The 21,619-nt window shown below is 48.6% G+C and overlaps 7 protein-coding genes across 7 annotated transcripts; 3 read left to right on the forward strand and 4 right to left on the reverse strand.

The window, feature by feature from the left end:
• Nucleotides 1-2,535: 2,535 nt before the first annotated feature.
• EPUS_07656 (uncharacterized protein) lies at nt 2,536-4,140 on the forward strand (the record flags this gene model as incomplete). Its single annotated transcript, XM_007787337.1, has 3 exons — nt 2,536-2,979; nt 3,056-3,537; nt 3,624-4,140. 3 exons carry the CDS (start codon nt 2,536-2,538, stop codon nt 4,138-4,140), a joined length of 1,443 nt encoding a protein of 480 aa, XP_007785527.1.
• Nucleotides 4,141-4,920: 780 nt separating this feature from the next.
• EPUS_07657 (uncharacterized protein) lies at nt 4,921-6,073 on the forward strand (the record flags this gene model as incomplete). Its single annotated transcript, XM_007787338.1, has 2 exons — nt 4,921-5,527; nt 5,598-6,073. The coding sequence occupies 2 exons, from the start codon at nt 4,921-4,923 to the stop codon at nt 6,071-6,073; spliced, it is 1,083 nt and encodes a 360-aa protein (XP_007785528.1).
• Nucleotides 6,074-7,342: 1,269 nt separating this feature from the next.
• EPUS_07658 (uncharacterized protein) lies at nt 7,343-7,891 on the reverse strand (the record flags this gene model as incomplete). Its single annotated transcript, XM_007787339.1, has 1 exon — nt 7,343-7,891. The coding sequence occupies one exon, from the start codon at nt 7,889-7,891 to the stop codon at nt 7,343-7,345; it is 549 nt and encodes a 182-aa protein (XP_007785529.1).
• A 953-nt stretch (nt 7,892-8,844) lies between these two features.
• EPUS_07659 (uncharacterized protein) lies at nt 8,845-11,381 on the reverse strand (the record flags this gene model as incomplete). Its single annotated transcript, XM_007787340.1, has 4 exons — nt 8,845-9,445; nt 9,492-9,565; nt 9,632-10,730; nt 10,786-11,381. The coding sequence occupies 4 exons, from the start codon at nt 11,379-11,381 to the stop codon at nt 8,845-8,847; spliced, it is 2,370 nt and encodes a 789-aa protein (XP_007785530.1).
• A 2,078-nt stretch (nt 11,382-13,459) lies between these two features.
• EPUS_07660 (uncharacterized protein) lies at nt 13,460-15,266 on the reverse strand (the record flags this gene model as incomplete). The annotated part of the gene is made up of 5 exons (XM_007787341.1): nt 13,460-13,776; nt 13,886-14,104; nt 14,172-14,513; nt 14,583-14,913; nt 14,973-15,266. The coding sequence occupies 5 exons, from the start codon at nt 15,264-15,266 to the stop codon at nt 13,460-13,462; spliced, it is 1,503 nt and encodes a 500-aa protein (XP_007785531.1).
• Nucleotides 15,267-16,589: 1,323 nt separating this feature from the next.
• Nucleotides 16,590-16,976, forward strand: EPUS_07661 (uncharacterized protein; the record flags this gene model as incomplete). Its single annotated transcript, XM_007787342.1, has 1 exon — nt 16,590-16,976. The coding sequence occupies one exon, from the start codon at nt 16,590-16,592 to the stop codon at nt 16,974-16,976; it is 387 nt and encodes a 128-aa protein (XP_007785532.1).
• A 2,028-nt stretch (nt 16,977-19,004) lies between these two features.
• On the reverse strand, nt 19,005-20,694 carry EPUS_07662 (uncharacterized protein; the record flags this gene model as incomplete). Its single annotated transcript, XM_007787343.1, has 4 exons — nt 19,005-19,097; nt 19,160-19,642; nt 19,698-20,033; nt 20,101-20,694. 4 exons carry the CDS (start codon nt 20,692-20,694, stop codon nt 19,005-19,007), a joined length of 1,506 nt encoding a protein of 501 aa, XP_007785533.1.
• Nucleotides 20,695-21,619: the final 925 nt, after the last annotated feature.

Below are 21,619 nucleotides of genomic sequence, written 5' to 3' on the forward strand. Positions count from 1 at the left end.
TTCTATCGAGCTCGAATAGCCGAAATACGTGTTGAACAGGCCATTTTTGTCGACGAAACGGCTGCAAATAAGCGTACAAAAGACCGTCGAAGAGGCTAGTCAAAACGCGGCGTACCATGTAGAGTTACTATACCACATAGGCACTCAAGGAGATAGAGTATTTGCCCTGCGATAGGTATTAATGGCTATCTTAATTATGAGATATATCACGGTAGCTTTAATACTGAGAGATTCAACAACTTTATTCGAAGATTACTACTGAAAATGAATCTGTATCCTAGGCCACGTTCAGTACTAATTATAGATAATCACAACGCCTACTACAACTAGGTAGGGCTCAAAATAGCTCTATTCAGCATTAATACTGATAATAATGTTTAGGAGCTTCGGGATATATGCGCAAAGAGAGGCGTTCTATTAATATTCCATACTAAGAGATTCAACAACTTTATTCGAAGATTACTACTGAAAATAAATCCGTATCCTGGGCCACGTTCAGTACTAATTATGGATAACTATAACGCCCACCACAGCCAGGTAGGGCTCAAAATAGCTCTATTCGGCGTTGATACTGATAATAGCGTTTAGGAGCTTTAGGATATGTGCGCAGAGAGAGGCGTTCTATTAATATTCCTTCCTCTATACTCTCCTGATTTTAATCCTATCGAATTGTCGTTCTCCCCACTAAAAGCATGGATGAAGGGGCATCGAGAGCTAGCAGATGGCTTTGATGAGTGGTTTAAGAGCTTTTTTTATCTTGCTGTTCAACAGTGTGGTGTTGAGAGGTACGCAAAAGCATATTTTCGACATTGCTTTTTTGAGGTTAACGAAACTATTGTTAACGTGCCTTACGATACTATTGAGGAGGTATCAGACTAGCTCAGAGGGAGTACTCTAAACGCGCTTTCGAATGATACTATTATCGTCGCTGTACGATTTGTTGTCATATAGTAATCGTCGAAAAGCAAAACTAGGTTATCTCTCGAATTCTAATATAGAACCGCGTTGTGTATGGCCGAAAGGGGGGTCTTGGCAAGTCTTAGCGTAAATTTCCAAATTAAGTAATATTTTAGAATTAATTTTTATGAGCTCTTGTATAAGCTAGTAATCTATTTACACGCTAGTAACTAATTGAATTGCAACACTTTTGGAACGGGCAGTATCCGTACACCGGCGTTGACAGCCCGGTCTGAAATAATCATTTCGCGAACTTGGTTGACCACGGCCGTCAAGGAGGCGACATTTTTGCTCGCTTGATCTTGCCATTTCTCAACGTTTGACAAGGCAGATGACACATAATGCTGGAAGGCCGATAGCTTTAACTGTGTTTCTTTTTGCTGTGCTTGGATAACAGGGAGAGCTAGGGTGGTGGAATCCTGTAGCGCCTGTATCTTCTCGTGCATATCTCTCTGTTCGGCCAAGCTGTTCGCGGAGGCACGATCCGACGACCAAAGTGCGGGCAGCAAAATAGCAGAGCGCAATCTACTAGCACTTAGAGGTCGCAAGACCAGCCCCGAGCGCGTAACAATATCACGTACTTCTCAAATTGCCCTGATGGAATCGGTGTTACTCGAAGAGGAAATAAAAAACAGACTCATAAAGCCTCGATTAGATCAAACCGAGTTAATACACAGCCAAGTTACCGGTGTGATATCTTCTTCTCCAGCGAGCCAAGTCACCTCAGCAACGATCCTCGGGAACAATGAGACAACGCCCGGCGTAGTGGATGAGCAAGACCTTCGCGTCCACGATCCTTCTCAGTTGGATCTTAAGAAGCTACAAGAATACATCGAGCTATTGCAGACCCAAGTCAAGAGACTTGAGTCCAGCCAGAAAGAGCCGTCGCCCTTCAGGTTCCAGGTCTTGCACCGCTTAATGCAAAAGCGTTATCACGATAACAAAGGCCGAACGGAAGCTAAGTTGAGGCTTTCTGCACCGTACTTTGACAATCCAGAATGGATTGAAGGTGAGCACAACCAACGTCAACTCCGATGCAGCCTACCCGTTACCAACTTTGAGCTGTACTTGGAGAAGAACAAGGACATAGCCTTTATTGTCTACCGGGATTTCCACCCAGCACCGCCAGATACGGCCGGATCCGGCAGCGCCGACCCATTCCACTAAAGATACTAACTCTATAAGGCCACTGCCCAGCAGTGAGACTATTCGACCTGTAGCTCAAGTGCTGATTGAAACCATCGAAACTCTGCTGAGTTCGCGGGACGAATACTCCAGCTTACTGCAGGAATACAAAGTTTCACCAGAGTTGCACGCCCCCTACCTCGCTGTATATCACAGCCGTAAAGATCTGCACACTTTTCAAGAGGGACTGTCTTCCGAGGCCAAAAACAATTCTCCCTCCTTCTTCAATACATCACAGATCAGTACGGGAACAAGTATGCAGCAGCGGACTCTCTTTTCGCGGAGAACAAGATATCATCAGATAATGTGCCATATTTGTTCAAACCGGGTGATATCCTGGTGGAACGCAGGCAGGGGCAATACGACGCGTTTGTGGCTAGCAGCTGGCCAAAAATGGCCGGGAGCAGATATGTATCACGCCTGAGTGGCGGTATTCGAAGCGGTGATCCACCACCGCTCTACAGCTTAGATAAAGCTTCGAAAAGCGTTGCGAATGAGAAGATCAAGGTACGGGGTTGGTCAGTGACTGGTTGGAATTGGGCGTTCGACGGGAGTTTTAGACGCCAGCCTCGTACGCGTTTCTCTGAGATCGAAGTCGGTGAAGAAACCAATAATGACACAGTCCTTCGGGAAAACACTATGGCCAAACAGAAACAGCGGATAGACACTGACCAAGTGAAGGGTCAGGATATTGTAGACATGAGCATTTTTCCTCTCGCATATGCTGAACCAAATCTTGTTAACAGACTTCAGAGGAGAGGCGAGACATTCTGGAAATGCCGTAACCGACGCCTAGTTTCATACATGGAAAAAGTTGTGGATAACACACAAAATATGGTAAGTTTTGACAAACGTTGGCCTCAAGATCATATTCCGCCTTTCGTCGCCTGATCTAATACTTGTAATTATGCAGGTTGAAGAGCGGTACATGATTGACTTCAAAACCTTCTGTAGCCTGCATCGGAATAACAACTTTCCAGAGTCATCGTTGGACGAACTTGGAGATGATGCTATGGCTAAGGATGAGCCGCCAGACGAGAAATTTAGTTACCTACTCCCACCCACAATCAAGGGCTACAACCTACGACTCAAAAAATGGTTCGATCTGGAAGTTGACCGAATCTCTGAAGTTAAATGGAATGTGGAAGCATTCGAAACCCTGGTCCTCGAACGAAAAGCCAGAAATCTCATCCTCGCCCTTGTCAGCAACCAAATAGCGGCCGAGAAATCAACCGATCTCATTGCCGGTAAGGGCAACGGCCTGATTCTATTGCTGCATGGTGGACCAGGCAGTGGCAAGACCCTGACCGCCGAGAGTGTCGCTGAAATAGCCCAGAAGCCGCTATATCGTGTATCATGTGGGGACGTGGGTACGAAAGCGGAAGATGTTGAAAAGTACCTTGAATCAGTCCTCCATCTTGGCAAGATATGGGGCTGTGTGGTACTGCTCGTGAAGCTGATGTCTTCTTGGAACAACGCAGCTTGGAGGATCTGGAGAGGAATGCCCTCGTTTCTGTGTTCCTACGGGTCCTAGAATACTACGAAGGAATTCTGGTGCTCACCAGTAACCGTGTAGGAACGTTCGACGAAGCATTCAGGTCAAGAATCCAGCTTGCGCTGCATTACCCCAACCTGGGCCAATACCAACGATTACGCGTTTGGGAGAACTTCATCAAGCGGCTCGAATCTTTCGGTGACGACAGAGTGGAAACGCAAGACCTTCGCGATCATCTCGAGGATTTGAGCAAGGAGAAGATGAATGGCCGACAGATACGAAATGCAATCACTACCGCGAGGCAATATGCCGATTGGCAATCTGAACAATCGAAAGACGGCGTGGTAAAGAAAATGACCTACGGGCACCTGAAGGATGTGATTGAGGTTGCTAGCCGCTTCGACAAGTACCTTGACCAACTACATGGTGGGCTTTCTGCTGACCAGCTTGCGGAGGATGAAGGACTGAGACTCCCCTCGACTAATAATATAAACAAAGATTAGGTCGTTCTAGGTTCATCGCGTTAAACGAATACTCGAGCCTTGGCTCTGGAACCAGGTGGAGCGACGAGCGTGCGCCAGCACAAACTATGTGCGTCAGCCTGATTACTTTACGAGACCCATGAAATAGTGATCCAACTTATGCTATACTATGGCAATGGTACTATGAAGGTCTCTATGCACATAAGAGAAATCCTTTGCAAGTAGACAAAGCGTTACGAATAACCTAACATGTCTCACAGCCACCTCTGGACTGGGGGTCCGGAGCACCCCTGTCGACGTGGTCTCACTACCCCCGGAGGTCCAGAACTTGTGCAAAAATTACGTGCAGTTCTCAAATCTGGCACCCCACACACGTTTTTATCGATATTTTGTTAGCAACCTAATGTTCGTCCCTACCTCTCTGTATTGTTGGTAACGAGTGAATCTGAATGGAATACTATCAGCAAACTTTCTCATTCCATAGCGGATACATTCCAGACATAGATTTCTAAAGTTTGTGGCCAGGTTTTTAGGTGAATAATGGAATAATGGAGTTGATCAGACGGCCACAAATTTCACAAGCAAAATCCCGTTAAGCTTTCCTTTTCGGGTAACTTGCTTCTTCGGCCATCTGCAGACATTATGCGTCATTGATGAATTGTTAGTTGTCTACACGATCTACTCTTTCATGTCCAATAGGCCCTTTCCAAGTGTAATCCTTCTCTTCGAAACCCTGAGGGCTATCTTCCTTCGCTAAAAGGCTCTAGACCCGGACACTGCCACGTAAAGAGAAGCGGCCAAATGTCGACTTCAGCATTAGGCAACCTGGTTCGGATCGTTCCGCTTGAGCTTTCAGATCTTCCTCCCCATCCCAGCATTCCCCAACAATCTCAAGCCGCCTCGACCACCACGCCCTCCGACTCCCGTCTCATAACCTTTCTTCTTGCGATCCTCGACGAAGCGTCGACCTTCATTTCCCCATCCACGTTCTCCACAACGTTCACCTCTCTATCGACAAAATCCTCCCCGCCATCCGCTTCTCCGGTCGAGGTCTATAAACGCGAGATTTCTGCCTCAGACGTATCATCCATCCAATGGTCTGCGAACCAAAGGGTGCCACGAGAACCGCCAGCAAAGGTAGAGGATGAGAACTGGTTCGCGCGCAGATCGGTGCACAAGAATGAGCCCAGTAAGACGAGCGAAGGCAGTGCTAGTTGGTCCGAATTCGTATTTGGTCTGAAGGAGCAGCACTCAAAGCACGAGCAAGATTTCACACCAACGCTGTACGATGCACACTACGTCCTTGATTGGAATGAGGAGATTCGGAACCTTCCCAAACAGGGTGGCACGAACGAGGACTGGATTGAGGGTGAGAATGGAATCAGATATACAGATATCACGATGGAGAGTACGTGATCATTCTCCTCACAGATCCCTGTTTCCTGCAATGCACTAACGGGCCCCTGTGCACGATACAGTATTCGAAATGTGCCACTCACTCCCCGGTCCCCTCGGTCCCCGCTGCTTCCCAGTTCTCGTCCTAACCGCCTTTACATCACCAACGTCCTTCCTCGCCGTTACCGTCCCAGTCAATCTGCTCTCTCCTGCACCTCTAGAAGCAGCGTACTACAGCACCGGCCGCAACGCCACCGACCCTTCTGCATCGGAACAGCAGCAGAAGAGGCCTGTTGTAGGTGTTTATGCTGCGGTTGAGACGGTAAAACTGCTGGGTAATGGTGAGGGTGAGGAGGGCGGGATTGAGGTCAGGGATGGCGATGGGAGGGATATCGAATGGATCATGGCAATGGCGAGTGACGCGAAAGGTAACCTCCCGATGTTCTTGCAGAAACCAAATCTACCAAGCGCAGTGGCGAAGGATGTGGGGCTCTTTATGCAGTGGATTAAAGGGGTGGATGTGGAGAAGGAGAGGCAGGGTGGGAAGGATGTGTTATGATGGGTGGTGATGATGCGAGCGACAATGAAAACGGCCTTGCTTCAGCGATTCATACGACTTGACTGCTCAACTATACGTACATACCTGAATGTTTTCGGCAAAACACGACCGCTGAAGGCTTCAGAATTAAAAGCGCCCGGTCCAGCCTTATACTACAGGGTGTAAATGCCAGCATTCGCTCCGCGGTGATGACCGCAAAGCGCCAGTTTCGGAAGCACTCGCGAATGTCTTTGTCCCAACGAATGTAAATATCAGCAGTCTCCGTTATGGAGACCTTTCAATCTCCATGTAGCAATAGGGAGATCAAGATGAAAGATGGTCGATTGCTGATGCTACTTGATCTGATCTGACTGCTGATTTGCGATAGAATGACCGCCGCCGTCTGGTCTTTATGTGCAAACCTCTACCTCTAGGGCGTTAATTATCTATCTAGCCGGATGGATCATCGGACATAATCATGAAGTTCTACAACAAGGTAATCGAATATCCCGACTCGGTCGATTTGGAATACTTTCATCCACCATTCCGAGTGTTTTTGGCTCCTGGTCCTCGTATGATCATATTAGATTGAGGGAAGGAGAGGTGGGAGAAGAAGTCTTCTTGAGGAGTAGTAGGGGTACTCTTTCAGGTAGGCGGACTACCTAATCTAGTTGAGCTAGCTGTATTTTGTCCAACGGTGGCAGAGGATGAGACTCCTAGTGCTCACATGATTTTGCTGCCGAAAGTGGTGGGAGAGGTGCAATTAGTGGACATCTGGGCATATGCTAAGGAAAAAAAGTAATATATATAACTATACTCCGTATATCTTAAAGGTACCAGTGCCTTGATATTAGCTGAATTTTAGGATCGAAGGTGGTTGTGTGGCTTGTTCGCACATCGGGAGCATATGAGAGACACCGTCCTAATATAGAGCTATATAACGTTAAGTAATTCAGTTGCAACTGGTGTGTTGCACATATCTGCTGGATAATAGGACACCTATAGATCAGAAGATCTCAAAACTAAGAGAAGTCGTGTGAAGACATGTTAAAAAGACGGTATTACTAGCAAGAACGAAAGTCTCCAGTGCCCCATCAACATCACTTTCGTCAGATATGGTCCTCCAAAGGCAGTGGTCCTATTGGTCCAGCACAAAAAGACCCAAGGCTACCAATAGTCACAGAACAAGTGGAGAAGAGGAGGCCTAATTACCGAAGCAGAATCTAGCCCTCATAATCCCAACCGTGCAAGTTTTTCAGATCCTCCTATTCTCAAATCGTTAGATGGCAATCATCCCTGTGGTTCCCAACCCTCTGCCGCCAGTTCAAAGCCGCCAAACGTAAAGCCAGGCGCCACGGTGCAGCCCACCAAGGTCCAGTCACCCAGACTCTGTGCGCGCTGCCACTGGCCTTTCTCGATGACGATCTGCGGTGCTTGGTTGTCGAAGATATCCGGGCCGAGAGTCGGTTGCCTCACCGGCTGACCGTCGTCGAATGAGAGTGACAGCCGAAGTGGCGCACCGGAATAATAGTGCCAGAGTTCGGTCGCATCGAGGACACGGTGCCAGTAGGATACTTCGCCTTTCTCGAGGAGGTAGTAGATTGCCGTACTGGCAGAGCGGTTGTTGATCGTCTCTGGGTCTTCGAACGTCTGGCTGTACCAGCCTCTTTCGGGATTCGGGATCAGATTGAGCTGCGTGATGATTTCCTGGGCTGAGCGTTTGCTGGAGGGACTTTGGTCCGGCTTAGCGTCAGCCTTATCGGGTAGATCAAGCGGCCGCGCAGTGCTGCTTTCGAGCAGGAGGGATAGCAGGGCGACGAAAAGAAGGTGATAATACATGATGTGAGGGTGGATTGAGTGACCCGTGAAGCTGAAGATGATGAGGAAGCTATGATACATAGGAGTGAAGTTTCAGGGCAGAGAAAACCCCGCTGCTTAAGGGAACATCTTGATTACAAACTCACTTGAGCCGTATGCTAGATTTCAAATGCGGATACGAAGTCATGCATCAAAACTCAAAAGTACGTCAACACCATTTAGCTAGCTCTCTCAATACTACTGTAACATACATAACCACTTGGCAAGACCCCACTTGGCGAGACAATTTGTATGCACTTTACATGGTAATTATATCACCTTATAGGCCATATTATCATTACCCAATTAAGCCAAAGATAAAGCTATCCCTTGTGTCACTGAATGGGCTGACTTCCTTGTATGGATTAGTACTCCCGTGGGTTTAAGTCTGCTGTGTGCGCCTGTAAGCCTTCGTCTGACTCCTATCCAGCTTCGCGGTTTACAGAATGCGTTCGAATCGGTCCATTGACAGTAATGCATTTGGCAATCATCTGTTAGGGCATCTAGATCTTGACAGTTTTATTATCGATAAATGTAATAAGATGGTGGTTTGATAAAGGGTGCCTTGTGATATATGTTTATTTTATAACAAACCAAAGCTATAGACTTCAACAGATTCCTTGACAAAATGACATTTGTCCACCAGTTAATCTATCATAGGATTGCCGTCCCCATGCCATAATGGACCGCTCCGAACGAATTCTGTACGGTCTAGTGATTCCCCATAGTTGTATCTCAGCCCCGTTCTTCGTAGTTCGCTCAATAGAGGCGGCATCCTTGATAGGTTGAGAGTGAGGGCAGTGGTGGAGGTATCGAGAGGGTATACTTTGAAAAAGTCTGCCGAAGATGTTCCCCACTGGTCGTAGTTCCTTGATCCTTGTGCTGGGTATGCCGACTGTTCTGTTGGCTCTTCTGCTGACCCATCTGCTCACTCTTCAGCTGGCTCTTTTGCTCACTCTCCTACGATCTCTTTCTGCACCCTCGTTCGTATACATTTCTATCCACTCTTCTGCCCAGTCTTTCGAACAGTCTTCTGGTGTCTGTTCTGCTTGTACTCTGCTCCCACTCCCCTGTGCTCTTTGTTGCCAAAAAGCTTTCCGTCGTTCCTCATCAGCTTGGAGAACTTCATCAACCTTGAGGCTGTTGGATTCCAGGGCTCCGCACCATTCTTTCCAGCATGCGCGTTTTCGTGCATGATCCGATGGAGTTTCTCCGAATTCGTCACAATGATTGGCATCGGCTCCGGCCTTGATTAGCAGATAAAGCTTCTGCTCCATGATATCGCGTTGCTCTTCTCGTCTGAAACTCCACATGGCACATTGGAGAGCGTTTTGTCCATCACAGTCGGTCGCGTGGATATTTACATTAAACTCCAGCAACAGGCGAACCATCTCTAGACTTAGACAACCCTTAGTAGCGAGCTGATCCAGTAGCGGCGTTCTCCCACACTCATTTTCCTGCTTGAAATCATATTCCTCTTCTTTCAGAAGAAATATCCACGAATCCCAGAGGCCAAACAAGGCGCCGTGTTCACCACTGTCAGCAGTAAGCATACTAACTTGCACAATTCTGAAGAGCTCACTCTAAATTTGACGGACCAATCCCTTGGCTGTTAAAATAGTGAAACAGGTCCAATCGACCGTAATATGCTGCAATCTGTAGCACGCAATGTCAGCGATACAGAAATCTTGCTGCAACGCCCAGTCAACGTAGGATACTTACATACAAACAGACGTTTCCCATGTCTTTATTGACGTCATACGGAGATATTCTACCGTTTCGAATCGCGGCGTCGATCTCCTTGAGCGTGCCACAGGAGATGAGCTCAATATGCAGGCTACAATTTCTGACCATGTTGAAAGCGTTGAGCTGAGCGTGAAGTCGAGGCTCTGGCCTAAGAGATTTCACCTTCATGAACCGTCCTTGAATCGATGTCGAACATATCCGGGACTGTGGTGAAAATGAGAAGCCAACTTCATGGATACTGTATGAATCGGATGCATTTGGCCACCCACAATTTCGACGCGGCATCACGATTACAATCGTGCCCACAGGCAACATAAACGAGAAAGATTGGCGACTTGATCTTGATCGTTTTCTTGTGTCGACATGGGTGGATTTGGTCGTTTCACGGCTTGAATCATGCTCGTTTATGGGCGTCTTCTTCGACATTGGTGGGTATCTGTGCCCATGTTGCGCTATATAGTAAGAAGTCACTCCTTGCGAGTAAATCCAGTCATCAAACGACGTCGCTGTAGAGCCCTGTGAAGTAGCTGCAACTTCTTGAGTTGCCGATGATACAAGATTCTCAAACTCTGATTCAAGCCAGCAAAGGTGTTTGTGCGAAACTTGGCCGCTATGTTGGGACATGACCATGAGAATGGCGCCGCGAAGCTCAGCCTTCAAGAGAAGTAGTGGGAGTAGTGTAGATTCCAAACTATGTCCGTTGAATCGAATCTGGCGGCTGTGCTTATTTGCTGATTTATATGTCGGGGACAAGTTTCCACGTAGATCCTGAAGTTTGGAGCATGTAGTATCAATGACCTGGGCGTTACCTCGGCTTATCTGATGCCGGTTCTTGTTGTCCTCCCTGAGAGCGTTTCGACTACCGCTCAAAGGGTGCTTCTGCATACCAGCCTCTTGCTCATGCAAATGGGAATTGGACATTCCTAAGCTGGTTTGCCGGGCTGAAACGCTCTTCCGAAAATTGTGCATCCCTGGCTCAAGCCTTTGCAGGTGACCCATGAACTTGGTCGTCATGTTTTGAAATCCTTGATGAATTTTGCTTTCCACGCTTCGCTGGTAAAGATGATCCTGTCGTCTGGATGTTTCGATGTCGTCAGTAACTCAGAAGATAGCAGGACGTCCCAACGTACCTTCCAACAAGCACTAAAGCAGCAACCAGTGTTGATTTCGAGCTTTCAAGCCTCTGCAGGTATTTGAGTATTCTTGGCTCATCGAGTACCCACTTGAATCTGCCCTTCGATTTGGTGATGCCGTCATGGCATTCGTAGAACGCAACGAGACTCGTCAATTCGCGGTTCAAGGTCTCCAAGGCAGACCTAAACAGAGGCAACGCTCGGTTTAGAGCTGGAGTAGTAGCTGATGGTGGGAAGGATGCAGATGCCCTTAACTCTTGCCAGTACAGCTTCAAGTCTTTAACGAGAAGGAGGTTGTCGTGTATGCAGCATCGCAGGCTCTCCACTTCTGCTGGCGCATCTGTGATTGCAATAAGATGATGATAGATTTCCTTGCCAGCCCGTATCACGACGTCCGTTAATCCAAACACGGCAAAGGAGCTTGCCGCCATTGAAAATGGTTCTACCATATTGCGGAGGATGAGCCAGTTCTTAAGGTGCACTCCGATGCGGGAAGAAAAGGCAGAGGGGTCAACATAGGGAGAGGTGTAAATTGTAGATATCAGAAAGCGCAGGAGGGCTGAGGTCCTAGCTCCGTTGTGACTGTTGTGCATCTTGCTCCTCCAAGATCAAGGCATCTGAAACCCCCCTCATTGAAATCAGCCTACGAACTGGGCATTTACGCCCTCGTCCAGGCCTCATCTAAGGTCCATATCGCGTCCTTCGAAGTGGGAAGTGGCAATGGTGTACAGCCATTGGACATGAATACTTTAGAGTGCTTCTTAATCGGTGAGGTGCCTTGCTCATGGAGTCATCCCCTAGGTCTGCGACCTAGCAATGGGATGGGTGCATGTTGGGAATCATCAAGAGGTAGTCTTATCATTGGAGAGATTTCGCAACCCCACAATGTTGCTTTGAGAGTTCAGTCTACTAACCATCTCTAGTGTCGTTGTTGATGCATTACTAGATAATTCGATAGGGGGCATAAATTGTTTAAGTTACACTGGCATGTGCCTTTGGTAGTCAATTGGTTTCTGATAGACTCGGTGCCTGCCGAGAAGTCTCCGCCGGTGACATACTAGTAGTTAAGCTTTCATAAGTAATGCCATCTGGTGCGCACTATGCAGGCTCAAAGCTGTCAACAATTATGAAATACTAACCCGGGCTAGCAGAGCGCCCAGTCGCGCTACCACTCTTCTAGAAGCTTTGTCCGATGGTCACCAATCCTTCACGGAGAGACAACCCTAGGGTAGACTGGGTTAGCTGTACTGTTCCATTGACAGCTTCTCAGCCAAGAATACTAGCACCGAGCGAGCATTACTTCTGCTCCGTACCATACTGCTAATTACTACTGTAGAAGAAACAAGATAAGTGCAATCTAGTACTCCGTAGCAGCTAGCTCACAATACACTGTAATAGTATTTCCCTCTCTGTCAGAGAGCTTGAATACACTGGCCAGATTTCACACTATGTGATTACGGGGAGATTAACTCATCTTGCACATGTGTCAGCAGGAGGATTTGATTACTAATTAAATTCATTTCCTTTCAGTGCTTCTGTGGTTCAGTAGTATTTTGCCTCCTCCTTCTTCCGCAACACCAATGTTAAGGTAACATAATACGTAGATTCTAGCGCTAAGCTAACAATTCATGCCCACCTACCGTCGTAGTAGCGTGGGTGGTGGCAGCATGGTCAATGCAACCTTTAGCGCCTGCCGCATTAGTGCAGTCGGCAGTCGGCAGTCGGCAATCGGTGTCTGAGTCTCAGTTAGCATGCCCCCAAGTAGTAGAACCTGATACTTAACACACTCTTACTTGACTGCTATTTATGATTCAAGCTTGCTGTTACAAATCAAATAAATATCAAAATAGACCTCCTGATGTGAAGCTGTCAGAGCTGTGAGCCGTACGTAGTCCGCTTCCTGCATGAGCAAGGCATGCAGCAGAAGATTGGATCAGCAGGGGAATTCTCCTTACAAGGCTCACACCCGCAGGATCTTGTGTACATGTACCTCTTAGCATCCCTGACTCTCAAGGAATGACTGTAAGACAGCCCTTGTAACGAAGGCGTTAGAAGTGGGGAAGGCTCCCAAACGGGGTGCAGGGCAGGGATACACCCAGGGGCATGGGTAGAGCAGGGCACAGAGGTAAGGGGGTGGCTTTTTCTGTACCTCTTTTTTACAATCTTCATCATCTAGTCGAGCAGTCATGACAGATAAAGCATAGTGATTTGCAAGCGACCAATACTTCTCAGTAAGTGGCTCTCAAATACTACCAAAGTACCCTTGCCGGCCTCATTTTATAAGCCTCACAAGGATCATGCAGACTACCACATCCATTTACAAGAGGCGCTCTAGATGAACCGACCTGGAGCACCCTTTCTTTGAGCGCTTGATGTCCTGAATGTCACGAAAGAACGCTAATGGGAGTGTGCGTATGAAGTCACTGAAGATATGCGCTTGCTAACTCTGGATGACGATGCCTTTGTTATGCCATAACCACAACACGTCTCTATCGCGCTCTGACCTGGCTCTCCGGTCTTCTCTTCTCTCAAACGCCGGAAGTGATTTGAAATGTACAAATTGGGTATCCAGTGCCATGGAGAGCATTGGGTTGTCCGCCCAGAGCGCTTCCCGACTCCTACACCAGAAGAAGAACAGCAGTTTCATTGTTGTCTCTGCTGCACAACGGAGTTACTTTCGTTGATCGACCTGTTTGGAACCACTCAGCGTGGGCTTGGCTTCTTCTCTTCCAAACTTCTTCTGAAAGTTGGTCCCATTCATGATAAACAACACCCCCACAACGCCTAGCAAGTTCAACAAGGCCAGTCCAGTGAAACACCACCCGAATCCCATCGAACTTGTGAGAGGGTCGATGATTACTGCGGCGATTGCTGCTGCCACATTACGCAGCAAGCTCGCGAGAGCCATCTGGCTGGCCGCTTGCGTTGGGAAACACTCGGTCTGGTAGCTGCTACTTGTGACAAAAACCCAAGTCATTCCGAAACTAGCTGTACGCCCATCACAAGTCAGTATGGCTGATCACTGTAAAGAGTCCGGGGTAGCAATACAGCACTGCAAACCAGGGAGATGCCGGACGGACTTGGGGTTCTTGCTTACCGATTCCCGATGCTACAAGCGCAGCACTAACGTGGATGTGGAACCTGCAAAACCACCCATACATAAGAAGCCCGGCTGCTGAAAGGATGTAACCATAAATTTGGGTGCTGATTCTGCGCTCAGGAGGAATGTTCTCGCTTCCATGTTGGCGCACAGCTCTTTTCCGCAGAAAGTCAGACGTCCGACCGCCAGCTAACGAACCGAACACTGCCGGAATCCCTGGAAAGAGCAAGAGTTAGTACCATATCCGGAGGATAGAAATGATATGCTCCCTCCCCCAACTTACCTGAAGCCAAATACGCATAACCAACCTCGGCTTCGCTGAAACCGTATGTGTCACCCAAGGCCCGAGGGAATGTAATCAATATGGAATAAAAGGCAGCAAAGAGAAAAGCCCCACTGATCATTACAATCAGATTTGGTGGATATTTCAAAAGTCTATAGAACGACTTTAGGTTGGGGCGTGGCATGCGGGGAAAGTCCTTGCTGTCCACGACTTGCGCTTGACGAAACCTCGGGGCGCTGATCCAGCCACGATTAGCATGGACTTCTCCATTGCCCACCAGGCATCGCAGAGTCTCGGGAAGACAGAAAATGATCATGCAATACACGGGGAAACAAGCGATGGCTGACACAGTGTCAGCAATGTCGTGTTATAGAGTCAATCTCTCGACTGTCCACTGGGTATCTCACTGACCAAGAAATCCGAATACCCATCGCCATCTCTCTGGCACGGCAAATTGGCCTCCAATGATAGGTCCAAGGACTGGAGCAATTTGTGGTCCCAGCAAGAAGACTGACAAGGCGGAAGCTCGTCGTCGAGGCTCAGTTATATCAGCCACAGTGCCCGCCCCAATTGAGGTCACCCCACAAGAACCCAAAGCTTGAAGAACTCGGAGGAAAAAGAGCGCTCCGATATTGGGAGGCAGCGAGGCGAGCAAAACGTTGGCAAAATTGAAGATTCCAAGAGAGACCAAATACACCGTCTTGCGTCCTCCGTAGTCTGCACTTGCCGCCCACAGAAGCGGCTGTGGTAAATGGGTGATCAGCTGCGCGTCTCGGATACTCTAGGAAATGGAGAGCTTACAGCAACTGCGAAGACGGCCATGTACATGGAGACAGTAGCATTAATGGCGGTGGCTGACGCCGAAAAGATGCTCTCGAACAGTGGGAGGGCTGGTAGATAGATGGCACCAGATAATGGACCAAAGAATCCCGCCGCTGTCACGATCCCGAGTATGAACCTTCGTCGTTGAGGAGAAAACGCCGAGTATGGCGGTGGTGCTTGTCTGTCAAACTTGTTGCCCACGATTTTGGTCTCTGTAGATGTGCTGACGTCGGACTGTCGACCTTCGTCGTCGTCTTGAGATATCGGCGTCATATCAGCGGCAATAATTTTCGCAAGGAATGATTAATGGTGAAGCCGGAAGACGATCTACACATCGTCCAAGAAGCAGGTCTCATCTTCGCCGTGTCGCACTGTACAGGCAGGATTCCCGTGAGGCTGAAGCTGCACAGCAGTTGGGTCAATGCCCAGGTAGCACATAACGGGATATCCTATTTGGGAAGCTCATGGGGCGTAAGTACTCTGACATGGTGCACCGCCGGATGCGCATCAGAAGCAAAACTGGTCAGGTTACATGCCTTGAAGGATCTCAGAATCTCTCACTGGGCGCCCCAGCCGTTGTAGCACCCGTATGCAGCATCTAGTAACCCCAATATCTGACACCGTACTAGCCTCCGCCTCTGCGACAAAAGATGCCATTTCAATTCAAGGCTTCACCTGGCACGACATGTGGACGGACATTCTAATTCTCAATGAGGGCTGAGTTACTAGTACTACTAGTAGTACTACTAAGTAGTAGTAGACTCGACCGCAGTGAATCTTTCAATGTCCTGCGGCAACGATCTGGCTTGGCGGACTCCATCTTTAGTACTTATCGCATTGAAGGCGGGCGATTCGCTCCACACCATCTCGCCATCTTTCCGACCACTTCACCGCCCCCTAGAAACGATCACAATGCGGCAGCCTCGCAAATCCCCCACGCTACGAATTTAAGGGTCCACAATGGGAAAACTCAATCTACGCCTCGGTCTCTGCTAGCTAGTATCCAGCAGGTGGAGGGTCTCCACCCTACCCCTGAATAAAATCCATCTGCACGACAACGTCACCATCAGCCCCTAAGCAAACAGTTCCATGATTACTTGGTGCCGCCGAAAAGTGCGTCCCTTCCTAATTGGGTCTAGCACCACGCTAGATCCATCTCCGCCAAATTCTGGCGAATCAACAGCCAATTTCAAACAGTTGTATCTCAACAACAACTACTCGAAATACGTTGCCCTTTAGCTATAACAAGCAGCTATAGCTATGCCTCCTCATCATGGCGAAATCCCTTACGAAAAGCGCGTTGCTGTCGTTGCCCTGCGACTTTTAGCAGGCTTGAAATTCGCCGAAATTGCTGAAAAACTCGATCTTGAAGCGAATTCGATTAACAAGCTCTACAATCGTGCCCTAGAGCGTACAGAAAGGGACTCTCAAGACTCGTTTCTCGCTATTGCACAAAATTCAAGAGATGGGATAAGGGCAGGGAGGCCACCAAGGGTACCACCAGGGTCAGAGGCATCTCAATTGTTAAGAGAGCTATTTCATGAGCATTTTGAGCTTCCTATTGAGGTAGTAACAACCTATATTGCAGGACTCAAAATGGCACGCAGCACAGCCGAAAATATCGCTCACAAGCATCGCGATCCTCTGAACAATCACGAATTAGTTCGAGTCGTACAGCCAAATAAGCCTGTTCTTACTCACGACGTTCGAGATTTACGCGTTGAATATGCGGAATGGGCTACTAAGGAGCAAGAGAATAGTGCTATATTCATCTTTGTCGACGAAACTTACTGTCATTTTGGAGGGCATTGTAGGAACAAACCAAAGATTACAAAGCCAAAAGGTGCAGATCCACATCTCTACGCACGTTTTGATCCTGCAGAGCAGTTTCAATTGATGGTATGGGGTGCAATTGGTCTGTACGAAGATGAGATCAAATTCCCTTTTTGGATATGGGAGCCAGAAACAGAGGAGGATAAATAATAAGCAAGGCAAGATATTAATCAATACAATGCGAATCACAAGCGAGAAGCCCTATCTCAACAGGCTAATGCCCACGTCTCTAGTATCGTTGAAAATCACGTTCTACAAGAGATAAATAATAATGTTATTTCTCACAATCAACAACGACGAGCAGAAGGTTATCAAGGCAACAAGGGATTCAAAAGAAAACGTACAGCAGAACAGGTGTTTAAATACGTTGAATTTAAGAGAGATAACAAGAAGGGGGGCATTGATTAGTAGATATATCGCAACGAGATTTTGATCCCTCTCTTGATACCCTATTATCAAGATATTCAACGTCGTCATGGCAACCAAGGCAATGTTTGGCTTGTTGAGGATAATCTTGGTGTTCATAAGAAGGCGTGGGATTCTCTCGGAGATATGGGTGTGTTGAGGGCTCCTTGGATGAGCAATTCTCCTGATTTGAATCAAATTGAGCCAATTTGGGGGTATCTCAAGGACTCACTATGGGATATGAGAGTAACCTCCTCTTCTGAGAGCATTAAGGAGCTGGCCAAGGGTAGAATTCGTTACGAAATGCACTCTGAGGGTATGCGACGGTGTGCTAAACACCATATTGAGGGCTATCGTGACAAATTGGCCCAAGTTCAGAGGCACGAGGGCAATAACAACTTCAGAGGATAGCTGCAATTGATTGGCTAACAGAATCCCTGCCCTCTCCACTCTAGACCCTCTATCCTATACCCGATTAGGAAAGATATACAGCTTCAAATTAGCGCTAGGACGCACTTTTCGGCGGCATCAGTAGCCTTATCGACCTGGCTCTCGCGCCTGTTCCGACGCCACTAGTTCCTCATCAGGATAGCCCGTCGGCAAAATAGCCGAGCCTTATTCGATTCTTGGGACCGGAGGACTTCACCTGTGCAGCTTGAACCCTTCTCTCAAACATCCCAAAGAGAAGACGACACCGTGCCAACCCCGATGAGGCCTGCCTTGCTCTGCAAGACCAACGTCGATCGCAATAGGATTCCGACCCATGCCGTCCTCGATCGTACTCATGTGCGCCACCATGCACTCGCCAGCACATGCATTTGTGTCGTTGGTGAGCTTTGGCAGAAGAAAGCATCTTTGATTTCTGCCCCCTCAGGCGAACACGACAGAATTTACCCTTGACGGTATCCATGCTCCACTTCTGTGCACGTGGGACTGTTACATTCTTTGCGATCGAGTCATTGGCACCTGTTCTTAACCTGTAACATGACGATTGCGGTATTTCTTTCTAATCAATCACGATCCCAGCCTTTCGAGTCTGCGGACAGAATATGCGAAAGGGCTACGGGCAAAGAATTGCTGTAGCACAGCGCTTTTAATGCCATTGGTACTAGATTCTGAAAGGATTTACTTTGTTGTCGACTGCTGACAGGCAGAGTCTGATTTCGATAGTACAGCCCTGCATTCGTCTTCGATGCCATGATTGCTCAACCTCCAAACTTTCTCCCCTTCCCCCACTCCCTTGTGCAACAGTCCTTCTTTTGTTCCAAAATCCAAAAAGTACTTCCTTGGTTCAGCCTTCCCGCGTCCGGGGAAGCAGGCCCTCGCTCACCTAACAATATGTCTTGGACAGGCTAGGGAGTGGTCTGTACTGTATGCAAGCTCGTGCCTTTCTAGATAGTGACATCATAAACATATAGGTTGACAGCCCACAAGGTTTCAACCATCATTTGCCAAAGCCGTATCGGGTCTCAGGTGCAGAATCCCCACCAAGGATGTTCCTTAACACATAGGCGGACAGCCCATGCAGGTCTTTTCGATCGTCATATGCCTCAACCTGTGTCGCACCTGGGCCGGCGGGAGAAGGTCAGGACGCAGACACGACCTGCACAGATCAGATGTAGCAATCCGAGAACAACCTGACTGCTGTCCGGAGCTTGCCAGACCCGAGCCTATAGCATAGCCATGACAACCATGTTCACCGAACAAGGAAGGCCGGATCAAACACACACAGTCTGATCTGGGAGAAGACAAAAGCTGCTATGCATTATTACGTCAAAGCAAATCGAACCCCTGTTTCTCATCCAAACGGGTCCCCTGGAGCCTCTCAAATCTGACTCGCAGCATCCTCGGATATAGCGGCCCAGCCTAAGTGGAATTAGCTTACACCTTCGAGTCAAATAGCAACGGGGATATTGGTAGAGACTCACCAGCGTCATCTTTCTCACCCATGCAGGATCAATCCACCACTTTACCTCTCTTAACACCGTCGCCATCGAAAGCCTTGCCTCAAACATTGCAAACTTCTGTCCCAAACACGCTCTTCTGCCGCCATGAAACGCAATAAACGACGCCCGACTATTAACCCTCCTATAGTTCGCATTGATCTCCTCCACGGTACTGCCCCACCGCTCGGGCTTGAAATCGTTGGCATTGGCGCCCCACGCCCCGTGATCACGGCCTGTCGCGTAGGCATTATAGCCAAGGTATGTCCCTGCAGGGACAGGGATCTTGCCTCCCAGCATGACGTCCTGAGTAGTTTTGCGATTGAGCAGTTGCGAGATCGGAGGGAAGAGGCGAAGGGTTTCGTAGATCACAGAAGTTTGGTAGGGCACATTTTGGAGGGCGGTGTAATCGAGCTGGTCTGATGGACCAACGGACATGATTTCCTGGCGTAGCCGGGCTTGTGCATCCTAAACCATCTCAGTAGGCACGTGGAGAAAGGAGTGCCTTGAAGATAAAACTCACCTGATTCTCCCCCAACAAGAATATCATACTCGTCAGCAACAGCTGCGGATTTTCATGGCCAGCCAAAAACACGCTGACCATGTTATCCCGGAATTGCCCCGCGATCATGCGGCAGCCCAGCCGATCTGTCGAAGGATCATCATGCTGATGTCTATGACCTCGAAGCACAGTCGCACAGAGTTCGTCCGCGAACTTGACCACAAGCTTTCGCGCTCGGTCTCGGCTTTTGACGGGGAGGAGATCCAAAAAAGGGAAGTTGAGGAAGAAGGGCTTAAAAATCTCGCGTTTCACGGCGAGTTGGAGGGTGTGAAGTGGTGCGTTCGGGTTTTGGAGGGTCTGCGTTGCAGTCAGCTTACCTTGCTTCACTGGCCAGGATAGAACTCAAGGGAATTGACTAACGTACCTGAAAATCTGCTCCAAGGAGGCTCTCGGACAGATTCGCTAGTGTATATCGCTGCAAAAGTTGCGGCAAAAGCACACTTCCGTTTCCGGAAAGTTTCTGCTCCTCGAACAGCAGCCGGATCAGGGTATGCGCATTCTTCAGGATCGGCTCGACCTCGAACTCCCGCTGCAAGCCCGGCTTCAGCACAGATTGATAAAGTCGCCAATTCTCCCCATGCGCACTGATGATATTATCACCCGTGTACTCTGCGAGCACGCTATAAGGGATCTTCTTCTGGTTCCCGCTCTTCGGGTACAGACTGTCTTCGCACTTGAAGACCTCGGCGACGAAGGCGGGACGCGTGACTAGGATGTTCCATCGGGCGCCGAAGAAGATCTTTACCGCGCCATACTGTTGGAGGGGCCCGGCGAGGTATTTCCCGTACAGGTCGGCTTGGTCAACGTCCGTGAAGAGTGAGAGTAGGGAAACATAAAAGGGAATGGTGGGGATGTTCTTTGGGAAGTCTCTGGGCGGTATGAGGAATGCGTAGGGGAGAGCAAGGAAACAGAGGAACAACGTGAGTAGGATGCCGATGAGGAATATCGTTAGTAGCATTGTTTCTGTCTGAAGGTATGCGGATGGAGATCATGGGGAGCAGAGCAGCTGCTATCAATCAATGCGTAAATATGAACACTTGCCAAATTGTGCATGATGCAACCTTGCCCTTCCTATGCTTTGACGCAGCTTGGGTCTTACCTCGATAGGTGGTTTTCGTGAGCTAAGGATTTCCATTCCAACAAGCATGAGCTGCAATGACCGTTTCTCGGTCTCCCGTATCAGGCATGGATACATGGGGCTGGGCGATGGCTTTGTTACACCGCAGGTTCTCATTCAAAGTAGCTATTCTGAGGAGGTCCATTCCCTGCGGGTTTGCTGTGCCCTGTCAGCACAAACAAGGCTTGGCTGGCTGTGTAGCCGCATGGTAGTTTCATGGCCAGGGCTAGCTGCGGTTACTAAACAGGGTTATTGTAGCCGGGAATGGTCCTTGGATTAGCGCGACGTGTGTCCCTTGGTTTGAAGTTAGCTTCCCCGGGTTCCAGGTCCCACCAGGTGCCAAACACAGGATCCACGAATAAGGTGAAAGGTTTCGCCGATCCCGCCTGTGTATGGAACTGGTTCAAGCAACCTCTTTTTGATATTGTCGCGGCGTAGACGACACATTTAGCACTCAGTAGAGCGGCAAACCTTACCTTGTAGGAGTCCGAATATTCCTTCGGGCCATTGAAGGTATGAGGGCTGGCCTGATGGTCCGCTTACGTTCTTTCTAGGCAGGACCCCGGGGAACTGCCAGCCATCAAGGCAATTCTGCACATTCTTTTTGCGAAGACGAGGTTTGGCCAATGACTTATCAAAGCAAGTCTGTGTGTCGTGCAAAGCCTATGCAGAAACGAAATGAATGCCGCCTATGGTCACGAGTGACTACTTAGCTTTTTTCTCGTGCCACCAACTTACTAGCGCTTCGATCATGGCGCAAGCGGGG

This window comes from Endocarpon pusillum (genome assembly GCF_000464535.1).
Source record: "Endocarpon pusillum Z07020 unplaced genomic scaffold C665653, whole genome shotgun sequence".
Lineage (NCBI taxonomy): Eukaryota > Fungi > Ascomycota > Eurotiomycetes > Verrucariales > Verrucariaceae > Endocarpon > Endocarpon pusillum.